We start from the raw sequence: 19,667 nt of genomic DNA on the forward strand, positions 1-19,667 counted from the left end.
ACCAGGGGTTCACTTGACTTTTTCACATAATTACTCATTGTTTGTCTAATTCATACATCATTTTGTTTCAAAAGACATGGAATTTGTTAATATAAACCCTATTGGATATTTTAGAAAAGACTGGTTTTGATTCAAAAAGGCTATCATGGTAAATCTATGGAATTTTCATAATTATCATTGGGGTTCAAAAACCTTTTCTCGGCACTGTATATTTAAACAAAATACATAAAGTTGTATTTACTATCCAACCTTGCCTCACTTATTTTCTTGACTGATTCATGTATTAAATATGTACTGCAGACTCAACTCATAGCGGAAAATTAAATGCCCCTATGTTATACTACTGTTACCTCCAGTGTGCAATGCCCTCAGTCTGCGGCTTCAGGCATTATAGCCCCCTGTCGGTAACAATAGTTTTCCCTCGGTTCAATACTTTTCCACTATAGCCCTCCTCTCCAGTCCATATTTACTATATATATATATACAGTGCCTTGCAAAAGTATTCAGACCCCTGACCAATTCTCTCATATTACTGGTACATTGAAATTTCGTTCTGTTTGATATTTTATTTTAAAACACTGAAACTGAAGGGCCACAGTTGGAGAATTACAGAACTTGGTTGCATCTTGGTGTCACCAAGTCTCCAAATCTACAATTAGACGCCACCTCCATGGCAATAGGCTATTTGGAAGGGTTGCCAGAAAAAAGCCTTTGTTGCGAGCAACCAACAAACGTAAGCGCCTGGAGTTTGCTAAACGACATTGGCACTTCGATTGGAAATGGGTGCTATGGTCAGATGAGATGAAAATAGAGCTCTTTGGCCACGCACACCAACGGTGGGTTTGGCGTCGAAAGAAGGATGCGTGTGCAGAAAAGAACCTCATACCTACTGTAAAATATGGTGATGGATCTTTGATGTTATGGGGCTGTTTTGCTTCCACTTGTCCTGGGGCCCTTGTTAAGGTCAACGGCATCATGAACTCTACCCAGTACCAGGACATTTTAGCCAAAAACCTGGTTGCCTCTGCCAGGAGGCTGAAACTTGGAGGCTGAAACTTGGCCGCAAGTGGATCTTCCAGCAAGACAATGACCCCAAGCACACATCAAAATCCACAAAGAAATGGTAATTGACCACAAAATCAACATTTTGCAATGGCCATCTCAGTCTCAGGACTTGAACCCCATTGAAAACCTGTGGTTTCAATTGAAGAGGGCAGTCCATAAGCGCAGACCGAAGGATATCAAGGATCTGGAAAGATTCTGTATGGAGGAATGGTCTAAGATCCCTCCCAATGTGTTCTCCAATCTCATTAAACATTATAGAAAAAAACTCAGTGCCCTTATCCTTGCAAGGGGAGGGTGCACAAAGTACTGAAAATTTATAATTTGAGAAATGTGTAATTTTGGTTGATTCCATTGAATCATTAATAAAGTCAAATATATTCCACATGTTGGAAAATTACAATATAGCTCAGTACTGGTATTATTTATTTTATACAGTCTTTTTTGCTCATCTTTATCAAGGGTGCCAATCATTTTGGAGGTGACTGTGTATATATATATATATATATATATATATATACACACATACATACACCCACAGTATATACAATTTTTAACTAAATCAAACACTTTTATTATTACATTTTCAGCAAATAAAACAATGTAGTACCAATAAGCAACTTTTACATAAATGATTAGTAAAGACTGAAAAAAATACACACAAACAAGTTCAGTCATGCAAGTGTGGTACGCTCCAAGCTGCACTGGCTTTTGCGCACCCGCAAGCTTTGAGTTTAAAAACAGAAAACTTGATCTTGTCATTAATTACGCTGGAATCCAACCCAGATAAACTGGCTTAAAGGATACAAAAACAGTTACTGGGCAACACTGCCTTTAGTTAGTGAAAAGTAAATCCCTGAACTTGCACCAAAGCTTAAACCAACTAGCATATCAGTACGGTTTTTCATGATGAGGATTTAGATGACTCAGGTTCAGATAAATATTCTAAATGAATATCCAGAGTGCCGTACATTGACTTGAGCATTGAAAGAACCCTGCTTTGAATGTAGTTCACTTGTTCTGTGGGGCAATAGTCATCCATACTAGACCTGAAAAATAAAATAATATTTTATAAAACAAGCACAATGTATTTTAAAGTCACAAAAAAATCTGCAAAGCAAAAAAAATAAAAAGTAATAATATAAAAATTAAAATTAAAGAATACAAAAATAAAGATAAATCCCTGATTGGTATTGTTTGTCAAAACCAAAAGGGACATACCATTTATACACCCTTCATCAGCAACATGGGTTACAAACCAAAACATAAAATACTTTAAAAGATGTACCTAAAATCAATACAATTATATACATCACTAAGGATGCCATTACCTTGAAACAGTAACCAGTGTTGGTTTTGGCAAATCCCTCAGTATGACATTTATAGCCTGTATTAATCCATCAATCTCTTCATTTGTACTAACGTGATGTGGTAGTTCTGAATAATCACAGGTCAGACCTGCTTGGTGAACCTAAAAGGAAACCACACAGAATAAGTTTCTAGTGTAAGTACTGTAACATTGTAGAGATTATTATTAGCACAATATATTTTAAAAGGTACTCAGTATAATCCAGGGGGTCATTTGAAATATGTAAAGTGCATGTGCATAAAATACCAAATAATAATTCCATAAGAATCCCCTTAATTATTACATTTTTTTCTATTTTAATAAGGCCACAACATAAACTTTTTCAGGCTCACCATTTCATAGTCAGGGGTGTCCATTCTGCTTCGAAGACTGTGTACCAGCTCAGTAAGAGGCTTCATCCTGCGAATGACATCAACAGCATGTTTCACACAGACTGGCTTCAAAATGTCATAAAGGAACCTCTACTTCGTTTATTGCACAATACATACACTGTTATCTAACAGTGTTGCAGTTGTACTGAGGTCTGAATCTACGTATATTTAGAAAGTTCACTATTGTTCATGTGGCAAGCCTTGCTGATGCTTAGAAAGTGAAATGTCAACAACAACATTTCACTTAAATAGTGCTCTTCACAATCCTAAAAGGTTTAAAACATTAGAAAACAAACACAATAGAACTGTTAAAATGCTTTGATCAGCTATAGAGACCTGAGCTCATAATACCGTAATTCACATGCATAAATCTACCATCAAAATAAATCACTTAGTGGCTATCAATGTTGATATAAAGTTTTAAATGAAATTCTAATTACTATCAATTGGCAAGTGTTTTATGAATAGAATCCTGAACATTTTAAAAGGGGTTATATAAATGATATAATCCTAATATATACACACACACATATATATATATATATATATATATATATATATATATATATATATATATATATATTATTATACACACACACACACACACACACACACACATATATATATATATATATATATATATATATATATATATATATATATATATATAGCGCTTTGAAACTCTCACAAAGCTCTGGCGTGAAGACCTTGCTAGATCAGTGGTAGTTCTTTAGATTTCCATGCACGCACTTTTGATTTGTCAGTTCATTGTATGATTGGAGTTTAAATGAAAGGTGGCACAGAAACTCTACTGTATTTGTGCATGCATTACATTGGTTATATATTTTTTTCTGTTATCAAAGTATTCATTGATGCTGAAAGAACACAACTGTATTTGTGGAAGTGCATATAACTTATTTAAAAAACAACTTTTTCAACACTGTAAAGAGGTTTAGGAAAAATAACTTAGATTGCTAGTGTAGCCTAGGAAAAAAAATAACCCCTCAACACAGCAGACCAATTAACCAGGCCCTGTCTTGCTTATGTCCCTTTATTACTGTATGCCCCTATATATCCCTGTATGACTTTCCGTATAAGACAGTGCAGCTAAGACCCCAATGAACAACAGGTAGGCAAACACTAAAAAGGCATTGTTCTTGAAATTTTAAATGTGCCATTTAAAAAAAGTGTTTTTTTAAATTTTTTATATGATCAGATACAAAAAAGAAAAATAAGTTGGGTCATAAAAGAATAATGAAATCAAAAAGCATTGGGTACCAGGTACCAGTATATGCATTAGAAATAAAAATGTCTTAATATAGATCTTTATACTGGGGCTTGTTAATTAACACTTTGGGGCTGATGTAAGGATAAGGCATAATGCAAACAATTGTGGTTGCAAAATTTAAATTGCTGTATGAGAGCCTAAGTAGGTGCCGTATGAGATTTGTGGAGCATGAAAATCAAACCAAACAAAAAAATGTCAGAGGAATGGCAGCAAAGTCCTCTTGGCGCACAGAAAAGAAAATACAAGTTTACTGAGGAGGAGCGGAGAGTCCTTACCGCTGAGGCCACTCAGCATGAAATTTAGTTATTTGGAAAAGCCTCCGCCAACATCAGTTATGCTACCAAAGAGGCCATATGGTCCTCTACAGTGGAGAAAGTCAATGCTGTCGGTGTTACCAGGATGACAGTAAACCAGGTGATGAAAAGGTCACAGGAACTGCGCGAACAAAAGCAAAACTTGCAATGTAGCACAGGCATGCAGCAGGAGGGCCGCCAGCCACATCATAGCTGACACTGCTGGAGAGGCAAGCTCCATTTTAGGATGAATGAGATATTAGCCTTACAACTACATTTGGCAGCCAGGAAGGAACTTCATTTTTCTACAATTATGATGTCATCGTAACATCATTGTTCTATAGTTTTCTAGATTTTGGAAATGCATGTTCCAAGTGTTATGTGTCTGGAGATGGTAGGCCACTGCCAGTCTGAGTTAATGTTAGACACATTTTGTTTTAACTTGAAGATCCTATTACAGAAGCAATGATACTGATGGAGTGAGGAGGGGTAGGCAGAAAAAAGTACATTAATAGTATGCAGTTTAAAAGAAACACATGGAATTGGTAGTATAGGCACAGCTTTAGCACAGCAAATTAACATTTTTCACACTACAATGGAGTCTTAAGGGAAACATTTAAGAAATAGACTACATTTCACCATCCTCACAGATGACAAGTAGAATGCCATTTTTTGTTGTAAACACATCCATCATCTCTCCCATTTTAATTACAGTAATTATTCAAAACATAACAAATCTGGAAGACGACAGGGATGGTCAAGGTGGAACTTGATATTTTGATATCAGTAGAAAACATCACTGTGGAAGAGACCAAGCCACTTTATACACACACATTTTGAATGGGGGCAAGGCCTATTGTTCTTTGTCGATGGACATAGAGAACACTTGGAGACTCAAAATATACTTTGAAATAAATTAAATTAACCCAGGGTTAGCAGCCCATCTCTGGAGGGTTTCCTCACTGTCATCTTCAACAAAGTCTGCAAAAGCTGCTTCCAGGTCTTCCAGCTGATGTACTCGGTTCTCCACACAGTCCAACAAAGCCTCCTACGCACCAGACAGAGAGATATAAGTTTTTGTAAAGCACTGATAAAAGGGTGGATTGTGGGTACAGGTAGTGAAGTAAAAGGGGCATTCTCTAATATAACAGTAACACACAAACAGATGTTTATTAGGAACTAGAACCAGATTTGGATGTACCCAGACTATGCATATAAAGTAGATTGAATGTTCAGAGTTCTTTTCACATTTAAATATTCCTTCTAGTTGAAACTTAGATTTGACAAAAGGTAAACAGACTTTTAAAATTGAAAGGACGATAGCTTAAACACATTGTAATCGTATCTCTCCTAACTTGACTTAAAGACAATTACATTTTCCAGAGAACATTGTTACACTGGAGTTTTTTTTGTACCCCAATAGAACAGAATGACTTGTTGTTTTTTGTTAAAACTTCATAAGACTACCTCTCCTCTTTATATAAATGTTTATTTAAAGCTTATTTAGTATGAAAAAGCTTCATCTGAATATGCCGCCACCCACACCTGTAGATGCTACACTCAACTTATATAATACAGGTAAACTCTGCACAGACCTGCACCGTGCTACACCCTTGCACTGCTTTTGTTAAACTCAACTGATAGGGCGGATAGAGGCTTAATGCATAACAAAACCGTTTTCTGCATCTTTTACTAAATGCAGTAAAGGGTGCTGTTGGCTTTGTAAACTGAATACTATGAAAAAGTATTAAAATACTCAAAGCATGACTTAACAACAAGACCTTAAATTGAGCAGTAGCTTATAGCTTTCATAAATTTTTAGTCAGAGCCCTTTCTATAGTCCACAGGGATATTTCAGAGTATATCAGTGATTGCTTGTGTCAACACTGCAGTACTTCTGAAGGAAGTTCTACTACACACTGAATGTGCCTGGCATTAAATAGAACTGTCTATCTCCCCGGGATGTCAATCTCAACCTTTTACTATTAGTAAAGCACACAAAGAAGGAATATGAAACAGGCCTGTGGAGAAAGAAATTAGAAATTAGAAAAAATCAAAGCATCCCTGTACATTTTACAACAACCCACACTGTTTGATTTGCAACATGTGTCTGATGTAATCACTAGCGAGACCTTGCTGCACAGTCTTGCATACAAAAATGCTAGAAAATATTAAGTTCTAATCGGTTAGAAAACATCCTATTATTAACCTTTTACTGGTGAAAAGTTGTTTTCCAAAAATAAAATCAGAAAAACAAATAAAACGTAATAAAAAAAAGACTAATTTTATATAAGTATGGTCAAGGGCAAGAGATTAAACAAATTCACCAAAGATGTTAAACAAATAGTACTAACAATTTATTTGGCAGTGGTTTGACGTTTGTTAGCATATATACAGTCACCTCCAAAATGATTGGCACCCTTGATAAAGATGAGCAAAAAAGACTGTATAAAATAAATAATACCAATACTGAGCTATATTGTATTTTTCCAACATGTGGAATATATTTGACTTTATTAATGATTCAAAAAAATTGAACAATTATAACAATTATTGGCACCCTCCCCTTGCAAGGATAAGGGCACTGAGTCTTTTTCTATAATGTTCAATGAGATTGGAGAACACATTGGGAGGGATCTTAGACCATTCCTCCATACAGAATCTTTCCAGATCCTTAATATCCTTCGGTCTGCGCTTAGGGACTGCCCTCTTCAATTGAAACCACAGGTTTTCAATGGGGTTCAAGTCCTGAGACTGAGATGGCCATTGCAAAATGTTGATTTTGTGGTCAATTACCATTTCTTTGTGGATTCTGATGTGTGCTTGGGGTCATTGTCTTGCTGGAAGATCCACTTGCAGCCAAGTTTCAGCCTCCTGGCAAAGGCAACCAGGTTTTTGGCTAAAATTTCCTGGTACTGGGTAGAGTTCATGATGCTGTTGACCTTAACAAGGGCCCCAGGACCAGTGGAAGCAAAACAGCCCCAATACATCAAAGATTCACCACCATATTTTACAGTAGGCATGAGGTTCTTTTCTGCACACGGATCCTTCTTTTGTTGCCAAACCCACCGCTGGTGTGCGTGGCCAAAGAGCTCTGTTTTCGTCTCATCTGACCATAGCACCCATTTCCAATCGAAGTGCCAGTGTCGTTTAGCAAACTCCAGGCGCTTACATTTGTTGGTTGCTTGCAATAAAGGCTTTTTTCTGGCAACCCTTCCAAATAGCCTATTGCCATGGAGGTGGCGTCTAATTGTAGATTTGGAGACTTGGTGACACCAAGATGCAACCAAGTTCTGTAATTCTCCAACTGTGTCCCTTGGATTTCCCTTTGCCTCCCGAACCATCTGCCTCACTGTGTGAGGGGTCAAGATACATTTGCATCCTCTACCAGGCAAGTTTACCTCTGTTCCAGTGGTTTTTAACTTCTTAATTACTGCCTAAAATAGTGGTAAGTGGTATATTTAGTTTTTTAGCTATTGTTTTGCACATTGCCTGATTTATGAAGATCAACAACCATTTGTCTCTTTTCATTTGTGAGTTCTTTGCCTTTCCCCATGGTGATGGATGACAAATGGATTTCATATGCATGTTACCTCATTTTTATACCCCAGTGAAACAGGAAGCCATGGATGACCACAATGCAGTTCCTTAAGACTGAGATGAACTTAAATAAGTAGAATGTTAATGCAGATTTAATTTTGTTTGATTTTATTTATAAGAATCTTTAGGGGTGCCAATAATTCTTACACTTTTGAGAAAAAATTGTATTACTTAATAAAAACCTTTTTCTCTGAGCAATTGTATTAGAATAAAAGAATATGGTTTTCCCATATATTTGAGTATAAAATATAGCTCATTACCTGTATTTATTTTATACAGCCTTTTTTGCTCATCTTTATCAAGGGAGCCAATAATTCTGGAAGTGACCGTGTATATATATATATATATATATATATATATATATATATATATATATATATATATATATATATATACAGTATATGACATACATACATACGTTAAGGGCGAAACCCAGTGATCTGGTGAGTCTAGTTTTGCCCGGGTCAATCTAGTTTCTTCAATCACGAAGTTACCACTTTTTTTCCGCACTATATATAAACAGTGTGCCAGCGCTACAAAAGTGTTCGAAAAACTTTTCAAGCACAGGGTGCTTCGTTTTGTGACAACTGCATACAAAAATCTCAAAAATCTCCTCCAGTGGACAGCCACAGCGAAGAGGAAAAAAAGGATGGAACTAAGGAGTTCCCAGCACCAGTGAAAGATAAGTTGGCAGTCATAAACACATCGGACACACCTTTGACTCCTCCACAAGTATCTGTTTTAAATCAAGGTATTTCGTTTGTTCCAACAAGTAATGTTAATGTTTTGGGTTATAAGGTAGATTGTGTTAACTTTACAAGCCAATTACATTAAAAAAATATATTTTAACTTGTCGAAATCTGTCATTGACTTTGATATGCAAAATGAAAAGAAAAGAACACTGTTCAAAAAGAAATCTTATTTTCTTCCAAATATGAATCTGAATCCTTGTATTGTGACATTTCCTAATTTAGTAAATTGAGATCTAGATGTATTAATTAAGAAAAAACCTCGAAAAACTTTGAAAAATGGATGGATCAACAAAATTGAACATGACTTTTTAAAAGTGGATCATCCCATTTGTCTGGCTTTCTATCGTCTTCCCAAAATTCATAAGGACCCAATAAACCCTCCAAGAAGACCAATTGTGTCAGGGATTGGCTCAGTTATTGAACCCCTTTGTCAATACATACTCTTTTCTCCAACCTTTTGTTTGCAATTTTCAGTCTTATTTGTCCAACACACGTGATATTTTGAACTGTATAAATTATTTACTCTAAAAAGAAAGAAGAAATGTCCTCTAAATTTAAATCTAGGGGACAGGATGATGACATTTTGAAGGAAGCAATGCAGAAAGCTAAATGTTTTGATTGTAAATCTTTACTGAAAAAGAAAACAGAGAGTACTAAGAATGATAAAACTATTTGTTTCTCGACCGAATTTAAATTACCTGTTGTGAGCAGGCTGGCTGTAGGGGTAATGTCAGGCCAGAAAGAAACACACAGACAGGCAGTACTGGTGAGTGAAACTGAGACGCTGCGGAATCAGTGTTTTAATAACACACAGAAAATATAAGGTTGAACAAAACAGAACACTGCACTTGAGGCCAAAATAAACAGACAAAACAAAACGAACAGACACTAACAAACAGGGTGGACGAACGCTAAACAAACAAGTATCGTGCTGATCTAACTCAGCACGTCTAGCAATTGTAATTATTATTTTAAAGCTTACTCCAGACTTTCTCTCCACACTGAACACCCAACCCTGAGTGAGTGAAACGTGCATCTATATATACTGTTGTGCCGGGATTCAATTAATTATTCACTTGAATCCCAGCACGTGAACTAATTTATGCAATCCTGTGCTCACATACTTTAAATGCACGTGAAGGGGTTGTGCAATCCCCATGCCTAAATACAACTATATATTTTAAATCACTCGTGCTACACAGACCCATTTATATCCCGTGCACCAACACCTATACACCAACATTAACACACCACACGCAACACATAACACACACATGGGCGGGGCACACTGCCACACATATCTAATGATGTTAAGAGAATACTTTTGAAGCACTGGCTTGTTTTAAAAAGTGATTTCTTTCAAAGAAACAATACAAGATAGTTCACCACAGTTTGCATACAAACGTGCTAGAAACATCAGAGACAAACTGGTTCATTCATTTACTCCTAAAATAGATCAAACTAAAATGTGGTTGCCAACTCCCCCTGACAGTAATTTTAATTGTCCCACGCAACTCCACTGCTCCGCTCACTCCACTGGCTCCCGATCACCGCTCGCATCCAGTTCAAGACTCTTGTACTAGCCTACAGATGCCTTGACCAGACTGCACCCAGCTACCTCCAGACCCTCATCTCTCCCTACACCCCCACTCGACCTCTCCGCTCCTCCTGCACTAGAACACTGGCTCTACCTCCTCTACGCTCCCCTGCCTCCAGAGCCTGCTCTTTCTCCACCCTCGCCCCACAGAGGCAGGACTGCCGTCCCTGACCACCTTCCGGCGCATCCTCAAGACTCACCTCTTCAGACAACACCTGTAGAACTCCTCTTTTTTTCCCTATGGAGACTCTTCCTTAAATGTGCTTTACTTGCTCTTATCTGCTCCCTATTTTACTGCATTTAATCCTGTACTTTAGAGTACTGTAATCTGTCAAGTGTTATTTAATTTGTAGTATTTTGTATTTAATTATATCCTGGTGTAACTATCACTGACGCTTATCTGCTCCGTTATTGAATCGTATTTTGTCATACTTGTACTTGCTAGAACCAAAGTCATTGTATTTATCTTGCTCTTAATTGTATTATTACTTGTACTGTGATTCTTGAAATGTATTTTTGTTTACGACTGTAAGTCGCTCTGGATAAGGGCGTCTGCTAATAAATAAATAAATAATAATAATAATAATAATAATAATAATAATAATAATAATAATAATAATAATAAATGTGGCCATTGTACTCATTGCTCCAATACAATCAATACCAAACAGATTTCCCATCCTAGATCTGGTAAGAAAGTAAAAATGAAAGGTTTTATTAATTGCAACACTACTGGTGTCATGTATATGTGGGCAGCAGTGTGGAGTAGTGGTTAGGGCTTTGGGCTCTTGACCGGAGGGTTGTGGGTTCAATCCCTGGTAGGGGACACTGCTGCTGTACCCTTGAGCAAGGTACTTTGCCTAGATTGCTCCAGTAAAAACCCAACTGTATAAATGGGTAATTGTATGTAAAAAAATAATGTGATATCTTGTAACAATTGTAAGTCACCCTGGATAAGGGCGTCGGCTAAGAAATAAATAATAATAATATATGTTGACATGCCATTGTGGGCTGGTATACCTTGGTCAGACAAAAATAGCTTTAAAGTTATGTGTTGCCAAACACAAAGCAGCTATTAAAAATAATAATCAAGACTATTCTATTGCTAAACAATACAAAACAAGCTGGACATGGATCTCCACACTCACTACGGTTTGTGGGTGTGGAAAAGGTTAATTTACCCGCTTGTGGTGGAAGTTTAGTAAAGCTTCTATTGCAGAGAGGCATAGAACTCAATGAGGAACTTGTGTCCCTTGATATGAAATGTAGGTTAAAAGCCATTGATATGCAATATTAAATACTTTTGTTGCTATTGAAGAAAATGTGTTAATTGATAACGGATGACTATGTTCTTGTGCTTGTTCGAAATGTGTTTTCTGATTTTAAATGTCCACTTATAGTGAAGAGTTTAACCTGTGTCCCTTGATATGAACTGTGCAATTATGTTAACTTATGCTAGATTGGATATATTATTATGGATCATATATTTATATGTTTGATTGTTTCATTAACTTTGTGATTGTCTGTTTGTTGCTGCTGCCGTCAAAAGAATATGGTATTTTAGTTTTTATTTGTTAATTGAGGATTACTGCGATCTACCTGTGTGTCTAATTGAAATGTGATCTGCTTAATGTTTCCTTTTGTTCACCTGAAATGAAGAATGACTATTTAAGGGTTATGTACTTTCCTTTCTTTTCTATGCTCTGAAGAAGACCTATGGGTCGAAACGTGTTAGCTATATTTGCTGTGAAGTTTTAAAGCTATGAAATAAAGATTATTGCTTTTGTATTACTTGTATTGTAACACTTGAAATGTATTTGCTTACGATTGTAAGTCACCCTGGATAAGGACGTCTGCTAAGAAATAAATAATAATAATAATAATAATAATAATAATAATAATAATAATAATAATAATAATAATAATAATATTGAGAACTCTGTGTGGATATGGACTTGACTGACAGGAGTTGCTGCCTTTCTTCCCCCTTTGCTGCGGATGTCCACTGGAGGAGATTTTTGTATATACATCATGTTTTATACATTTTTGCCAGATGTGTGCCTGTTATGTACTGTCATATGTTACATACAAGGTGCACAGTAGACTCAGTAATAATATTCTACACAGTATACTGTGGGGTTTGTAATGCAGTAGGTCAGTACATAATAGGGACACAACATACAAGAGCTATGCACGATACTAAAAATGTGCACAAAGGTTATGACAATCAAACTTCTCTAAGTGCATGCAAGTCTCTTAAGTAAATTATTGTCAGTAAAAATATGTACCCCCCCCCCCCCCCCAAGAGTGTCCTATTTATGCAACAGCTTGAGGGAGAAACCTTTTTTTCTTTTTTATAAAACAGATGTATATATGTACAGCATATAACTATGAAAGTGATGGTAATATTTGGTACCATGTGCAGTCTTTTATATTCAGGCCATCATAGTTAGGGTATCAAAGATAGAATGAAACTGGGGACTAGACCATATAAAAGTACTATATGTGGCTAATTGTAGGGGTAATTAGTTGCACTGGTCCTGTGTTCCCAACCATATGTAGACCTATATCTTGCTCGGCTGGGGGTGTCGATTTAAGATTGAGCACTATAGGTTTCAGTCAAGAGGCAAGGAGTTGGAGAGGGAGCGAATACAGCAGGAAACAAATACCATCTAGCTGTATCCTGCTATTGAAAGTTAGGGAACCAGGCATGCTCTGCAGCTGAACTGTAAAATATTTTGTGGCCTCTTGTGATGTGAAACAATGTCCTGAGTTAGGCACCTCCACCCCCACACACACCACCCCATAAACATTACAATACATAATGGAACAAATATTAGCAGTACACAGTACAATACCTCGTCTGGGTCTTCAATAGGTTTTCTGAAACTGTAAAGCTCTTGCAGAATAGTATATTCCTCCTGAAAATAAAGATATTTGAACTTGTAATAAATCTGCTTCATCATTACAGTTTTCTAAATAGCTATCATACCTGGGAAGTTTTAAGGCGCTTGTCATTCACTGGGAACACCCTACACCAGTTTTTCATTCATGTTTATTATCTCCTTGGTGATGGGAATATAGTGGAGTCACCCAAACCTACAGTAATACATATATATGTCACACTTACAGTGCATACTTTATATCTATTGAATAGGGGTCTAACAATTCTGTGTACCAATGATATTTCATCGTATCGAAATAGAGATATGTATGGTTTATATCGTGATACACAACCAGCTAGTTAACCAGATATTTCTTGAATGGGAAAAAAAGCGTTTTACAGTTGGTATTAGCAGTTGATTTTCTTATACCTGGCCATCATTAATGATCATTATTATTACAGTACCATATTACCACCTTACAAAGCATCACACCACAACCCCAACCCATTCCCCTCTCTCCATCCCCATTGCTAATTTTTCACTAAAATTCCATTGGGGGTGTGAATTCACACTGTACATGTCAGGCATGCCATTATTTGCTTAACTGAATAATTGTGATGAACTGCACTAAATTACCAAGTATAGCATTAGGGATAACCTTTTTCATTAAAAATCATTTTATGATTGAAATCATCGGAAAACGTTATAGAGTACATAGAGCAGTGACTCTGACTACTGACAGTCACTGTTCATTGCAATATATCATTCCACTAAGTAGCATTCAACACAGTATTGATTTTGATGAGCACGGTGGTGGAAACAGGAAGCCTCTCATCCACTGCCCAGACTATCAACAGTTCTGAATCCAATTAAGCCTTTCGGTATGGAGTTGAAGAGACTGGTAAAAATAAAGCTCAGTCTTCCAGCAATGAGCAGCGAGCAGATCCTTTCAGAATAAAGCAGACCTGTGCAAAAAGGGTTGCATCTGCTTCAACAAGCTATGATGATTCCAAAGGAAGTCAAAACTAATTTTAATGACGATACAGGCCACTGAATAGGCTTCATTTCAACTTTTCTTTTCTAAATATATCATTGGTTTTTAAATTTAGGACCAGTGGTAAAGCTGTATATTGTCACTGATATTAGGCATTTAATTAACTAGTAACAGTACATTCACACATCTAAACTGATTCTTTAGTATCAGGTGTTAATGTCAATAATAGATTATACACAATAATTAATATTAGACTGAATAAAGAAAATAAATGACAAATTGGAAAACTGACAAGCAAGGTGAGCCAGAAACTACTACTGTGTTCATCATTAATAGACATACCAGTAATCCACTCCAAATTTCAGTTAATAACAAGACTTTTGATTTGGAATCCTTCCCATTTCAAGTACAGTACAATCGTTTTATGTAACTGTATTACAACCTACTATCCAATTACAGTATAACTTCTGCTCATTAGCCAAGATGCCTGAAAAAGCAAAGATGGCTTCATGATGCAGCGTGACCGTATGATGCAGCTATATATATATATATATATATATATATATATATATATATATATATATATATATATATATATATATGGGTTAAATCACCCAGTGGTTTTGGGTGGGTTACTGAAGGAAAATGAAATACACAAACTATAGGCTACAACTATCAAACCGTGGAGAGATCATTAAACTAGACCTTCTATCTCTTATACTTCTTTGAAAGGGAGTGTGAATTTGATTTGTGACAAGGTCAGGCTTGCTCTCTGGTCCATCAATGCTTGAAAAAAAGCAAACACCCAACTGATTAAATCAATACAGGTATCCTCTACACTGCGGGAAGACAAACCAGGTTGGATTAATAAAAGAATTGTGACAGAAAAACAAAAGCATTACATGCTTTCTGTAATAGTTAATAGTTTAAAAATCTGGTTAAAAAAGGGGGAAGAGAGAAAAGACTTACCAAAAGAGAGAAGTCCTAATCACAGAATAAATTATAGACAGCCCCACTAAATCAGTGTTTAACTGTCTGGGGAATGTTGTACCAATATCAATATGCAATGACTATGAAACTTTACTTTCATAATGTGTAATAGTGCTTTATTCTTTTTAACACTTTGATTGCATATTGCATTGGAAAACAGGTGTCAAGACAGGAGTGTAACGTTGTAACCATACTTATCATTCATTAGAGCTTGTTCTTTGTTGGGGGAAAAAAAATAGAAACTCTCAACACTTTAGCCAATATACTCAACGATATATGGTAACCAGAATAAAAAAAAAAGGTGTGTGTGTGGGGGGGGGGGGCAATCCTTAGCAATTGAGAATTATCTTCATAACATCTCAAAATCACATTTGTTATTCTACTCATTGCCAAATGCGATTTTAGGGAACATAGTTATAGGATGGACTAATTGACAAACCCTGATACATTCCGAGATGGTGACCCAGGGATATTCTGGATATTTACTGATAATTTGGTAGGAAAACTGAGAGCAAACCACATATGCTTATTTCCCACCAATCAAAAAAAAAAAAAGCTGGATTAACATTCTGAACTCACTGGTGGAAAGCAAAAATCTTTCATGTTTACAAAATGTAATTTCCTGATTTGTTTCTTGTGATGCAGCACCCACTACTGTATAATCTCAGTGCTGTGAACACCTACTGTACAGTATGCATATCTTCTGTAGATTGTGCACATATGTGTGCAAAACAAAATGTATTACCTGTGTGTACATTTCCTTGAAGGGATTTTTGCAAGAAAAGAAATCCAGATCAATGTCAAGAATATATGCATCTGTTTGCTGTATGACTGTGAGGATCTTTTTCACAGCATCAGTTGTTTGGCTCCTTTCATTTTCTGAACCGCTGCCTGCAGACGACTCATTGCTTGCCTTGGAGGAGCTATCAGGGCAGTGGCTGCTATCTGTGAAGTTGCTGCCCCCTGCTGTTTCTGTCCTGCAATTTGCAATACTGGAGCCTACCGTCTCTTCTTTTTTCTCACAGGAAACTCCAGTGTTTTCTATATCACCAGCTTGCTGCAATTTTACCCTTTTAGCTGCACACTCCTCAGATATTTCCTCCTGCTTTCTCTGGTTTTCCACTGAGTTTACTTTGATTACATCCAATTGGAAAGGCTTCTTATTTTCTAAGTGACCCTCTGGTACATAAAGTCCATCACTTAAAAAGTAATCATCTTTACTTGTAACCCTGAAATAAAGACATCGAAAAGAATCAGTTGGTGCTTTTAAGTACTGGCAGAAGCAGTTCTAGTACAAGCACAGTGCACATACTACTAGGCATCCCTGAAAAGATAATCACCTAATGGAATTGAATATGATACCATATCTTTAAGCTAACATTGCATAAGCACATTCATGGTGAATAATCTTGCCTTATGTCTTTTTGACAGACCAAGGTAAGTGTTTTTTTTTTTTTAACCTTTGAGTAACATCCAATTGAAATGAAATTACCAATTTATCCAACAACAAATAGCCTCATTTTATTGTCAAATAAGAAATTGTTCAACAATAACAGCTTTTATAAGTTTTTGAATGCTTAACTAAACAATTAATACATCCCATTAAGTACAAATGCTTCTTTCTGAAATCAAAGTGCATTTTCAGGTCAAGGAGGTACCTGATGGTTGTGGTGGATGAGTCTTTCCCCACAAAGATTTTGTGTTCACCCTCTGCAATCTGTTGAGCCCAGTATGGATGAAGCCACACCACATTTGATAAATGCCCAGCATATACCACAGGCATGATCCAGTTCTCAATACTTAGCTCACTGTGGGGAAAAAAAGAACATAAATCATGCAAAAACAAAATAGAGTGTACTGTTTTTAAAACATTTAGTGTAGTCTGATGATCTCTTTTTCACATTCATGAATTATAATTGCAATCCAGAGACAAAGAAAACTGTCCTATCCATGTCTGCTCAACCTAAAGCTCCTGCAAGTACTAAATAAAAAGGGACCTGTACATGAAAGCTATGCAATTCCTCCAAGTTTTAGGTTTATTTTTAATTTTTTGTTTTGTTTTCCCCTCTGCCTGCAATGTGAATATTTACAAAAGTACCAGGGTTGTACATAGAAAGATTTCTATAGAACAATTTGTCCAAATTATAAATTGTATCATAATCTTGTAATTTATGGAGTATGTCTGTATGGTACAATTACATTTAACATTATCTAGAAAATCGAAAGTTATTGTGAAACTTTGTCAGGACATTCTTTTGCAAAATCTAGAAAGTGTCTGAATCTTGGTCCAAATGCTTTTCATGTTTTTAAAAAGGTATAAACATAACTCACAACATGTGATCCCAATAGGTAAGAAATGTAGTAAATTGAGCATATTTCAATATGTGCCCTTGTGAATATAACCCTCACTTTCTTAACTGCAATACAGAGTTAATTGTTTCATTTATATTAACTATCAGAAATTGCTGTTGCAATGTAATACTTAATTTACAATATGTAATTTACAGCAAACATTACCTAAATAGTTCCTCTTTGTCAAACACAGTATCAGCAGGCATGTTAACAGGAATAAGTAGATCTGGGTGGGAATCTAAATGAACCATTGCTATGTTACGAATGGGTAAATATCTTGATCCAATTGCACGATAGATGTAAGGTAAAACCTGAAAAAAAAAATCACAGAAAGCAAAACAAACATGTTAAGTATGGAAGTCACTGTTCATGACACTGTTTGATTGCTTGTTGCAAATTAACATTCAAATAATCAAAAAGAATCACAGCGAGCATGACAAAAAATGATCTCTGTGTTCTCGGGATAACGAAAAACATACGGCAAAAGATTCGTGACAATGGGAATAATAAGGTGTTCCAAAGCTTTTTAAGATGTATTCTGTCATATATCAATCCATTCCTTACTGTAGCTTTGTGAACAACTTAACATGATATGCTGTACAGTCGTCCAAGATACACAACATACTTCGTGTAGAGTTTGCAACTTTGTTAACAAGTCGCGTTGAATTCAAATATTTTAACATAGCCTTTTTGTAGTACTTGACTCATAATTGATAATATTAAAGTAACTTAGCTAATATTACTTACATCATGATGGTCTTCGACTACCCAAACGGGCATATCTTTATAGACCCGCATAGAAGAAGTTGTCGACGAGTTCATAATTATAGATTTAAATTAGTGACAGTTTTTATAACTCACAATTTTCTACGCTTTGTTTGAGGACACTTTTACTAGCAGCACACGCATTTGTTACACATGATTGGCTTTTCTTTAGCAGTTTCTGTCTGTGATTGGTTAAAGTGAGTCCGTGCATTTTATGTAGACCTCCAGAAACAAACAACTAAAGGTAAAATATGCCCTGCTCCGTTAAATGAAACGCTTTACCAATCATATCCACCCTCCAAAAAAACGAGGGCGGGATTTCTTCTCTACATTTCCTGTTTAGGTAGAATGCAGTGACTGTGGCTGGTTTGCAGTTTTTAGGTTTATATTACTTCAGTGTTTTACTGTTACGTCAGATACAGTTCCCGACGAGACCTTCTTAATTTCCAACGGTAAGGATTTGTTTTACAGCATTTTTTTTCCAGTTCACTGCCATCCATCAGCAAACACGTGTTTTTTTTGTTTTTAGCAAAAGATGCAAAATTAGTAACAAGATACGGTTCTGTAGGAAAACACACACACACACACACACACACACACACATATATATATATCTCATACACACACACTTCGGGTGAGACGTAAAACAGAGGTCCTATTGTAAAATGACTGCAGCAGCAGTTGTGAAGCATAGTTAAGAACATAAGAAATCTTGCTCGTTTGGTTGTTAGTATCTTTTTGATCCCAGAATCTCATCAAGCAGCTTCTTGAAGGATCCCAGGGTGTCAGCTTCAACAACATTACTGGGGAGTTGGTTCCAGACCCTCATAATTTTCTGTGTAAAAAAGTGCCTCCTATTTTTCCAGTGGACCAGGAGTCTTCTGGTTTTCGTTTCAACTGAGATCTCAGTTACTTAATTGCACAATTATTGCACAATTAAAAGTCAAGATTAACATGTGCCCAGATCTTTAGCCATTGATGATGTAAAGACACCTATAAAACCTGCAGGATTGGGGCTCCCCAGGATTGCATAAAAGCGTCTGCTAAATGACAAAATGATAATTGCTCATTTTATAGTTCATGTTTGTTAAAACTAAATAACATTTTTTTGGCAAACACAGTAGTAGCACACGATCACCACATAGTGCAATTACACTCCACATTTTTGCAGAGCCTACTGCAACCTAATATGTTTTTTTTTGTATTGGTGGATTGGATCATTTTGTTTTTTTAATGTAGTTTATTCTACTGTTTCCACAATCATTGGAGGCTTGTAAACAAGTCAACTGGACTTGTGGAGTTAGGTATTCAAGTACCAGAAAGACCAATTTAAGTCATGCATGAGTGCA

At 36.1% G+C, this 19,667-nt stretch overlaps 2 protein-coding genes across 3 annotated transcripts in view; one reads left to right on the forward strand and one right to left on the reverse strand.

Annotated features, from left to right (window-relative positions):
• Window positions 1–1,679: 1,679 nt before the first annotated feature.
• LOC117394209 (UPF0489 protein C5orf22 homolog) lies at window positions 1,680–18,520 on the reverse strand. The gene is made up of 9 exons (XM_033992287.3): window positions 18,301–18,520; window positions 17,719–17,864; window positions 16,860–17,009; window positions 15,947–16,430; window positions 13,191–13,253; window positions 5,310–5,431; window positions 2,764–2,830; window positions 2,394–2,533; window positions 1,680–2,111 (listed from the first exon to the last, which is right to left on the reverse strand). The coding sequence occupies exons 1-9, from the start codon at window positions 18,373–18,375 to the stop codon at window positions 1,967–1,969; spliced, it is 1,392 nt and encodes a 463-aa protein (XP_033848178.3). The 5' UTR covers window positions 18,376–18,520; the 3' UTR covers window positions 1,680–1,966.
• Window positions 18,521–18,598: 78 nt separating this feature from the next.
• LOC117435344 (ribonuclease 3-like) overlaps window positions 18,599–19,667 on the forward strand; it is a 45,214-nt gene continuing 44,145 nt past the window's right edge. For both annotated transcript variants that reach the window (XM_034921145.2, XM_059018767.1), the window contains exon 1: window positions 18,599–18,770. The gene's annotated coding sequence lies outside the window, so the exon portion shown is untranslated. The remainder of the gene's footprint in view (window positions 18,771–19,667) is intronic.

Source organism: Acipenser ruthenus, chromosome 3 (genome assembly GCF_902713425.1).
Source record: "Acipenser ruthenus chromosome 3, fAciRut3.2 maternal haplotype, whole genome shotgun sequence".
Lineage (NCBI taxonomy): Eukaryota > Metazoa > Chordata > Actinopteri > Acipenseriformes > Acipenseridae > Acipenser > Acipenser ruthenus.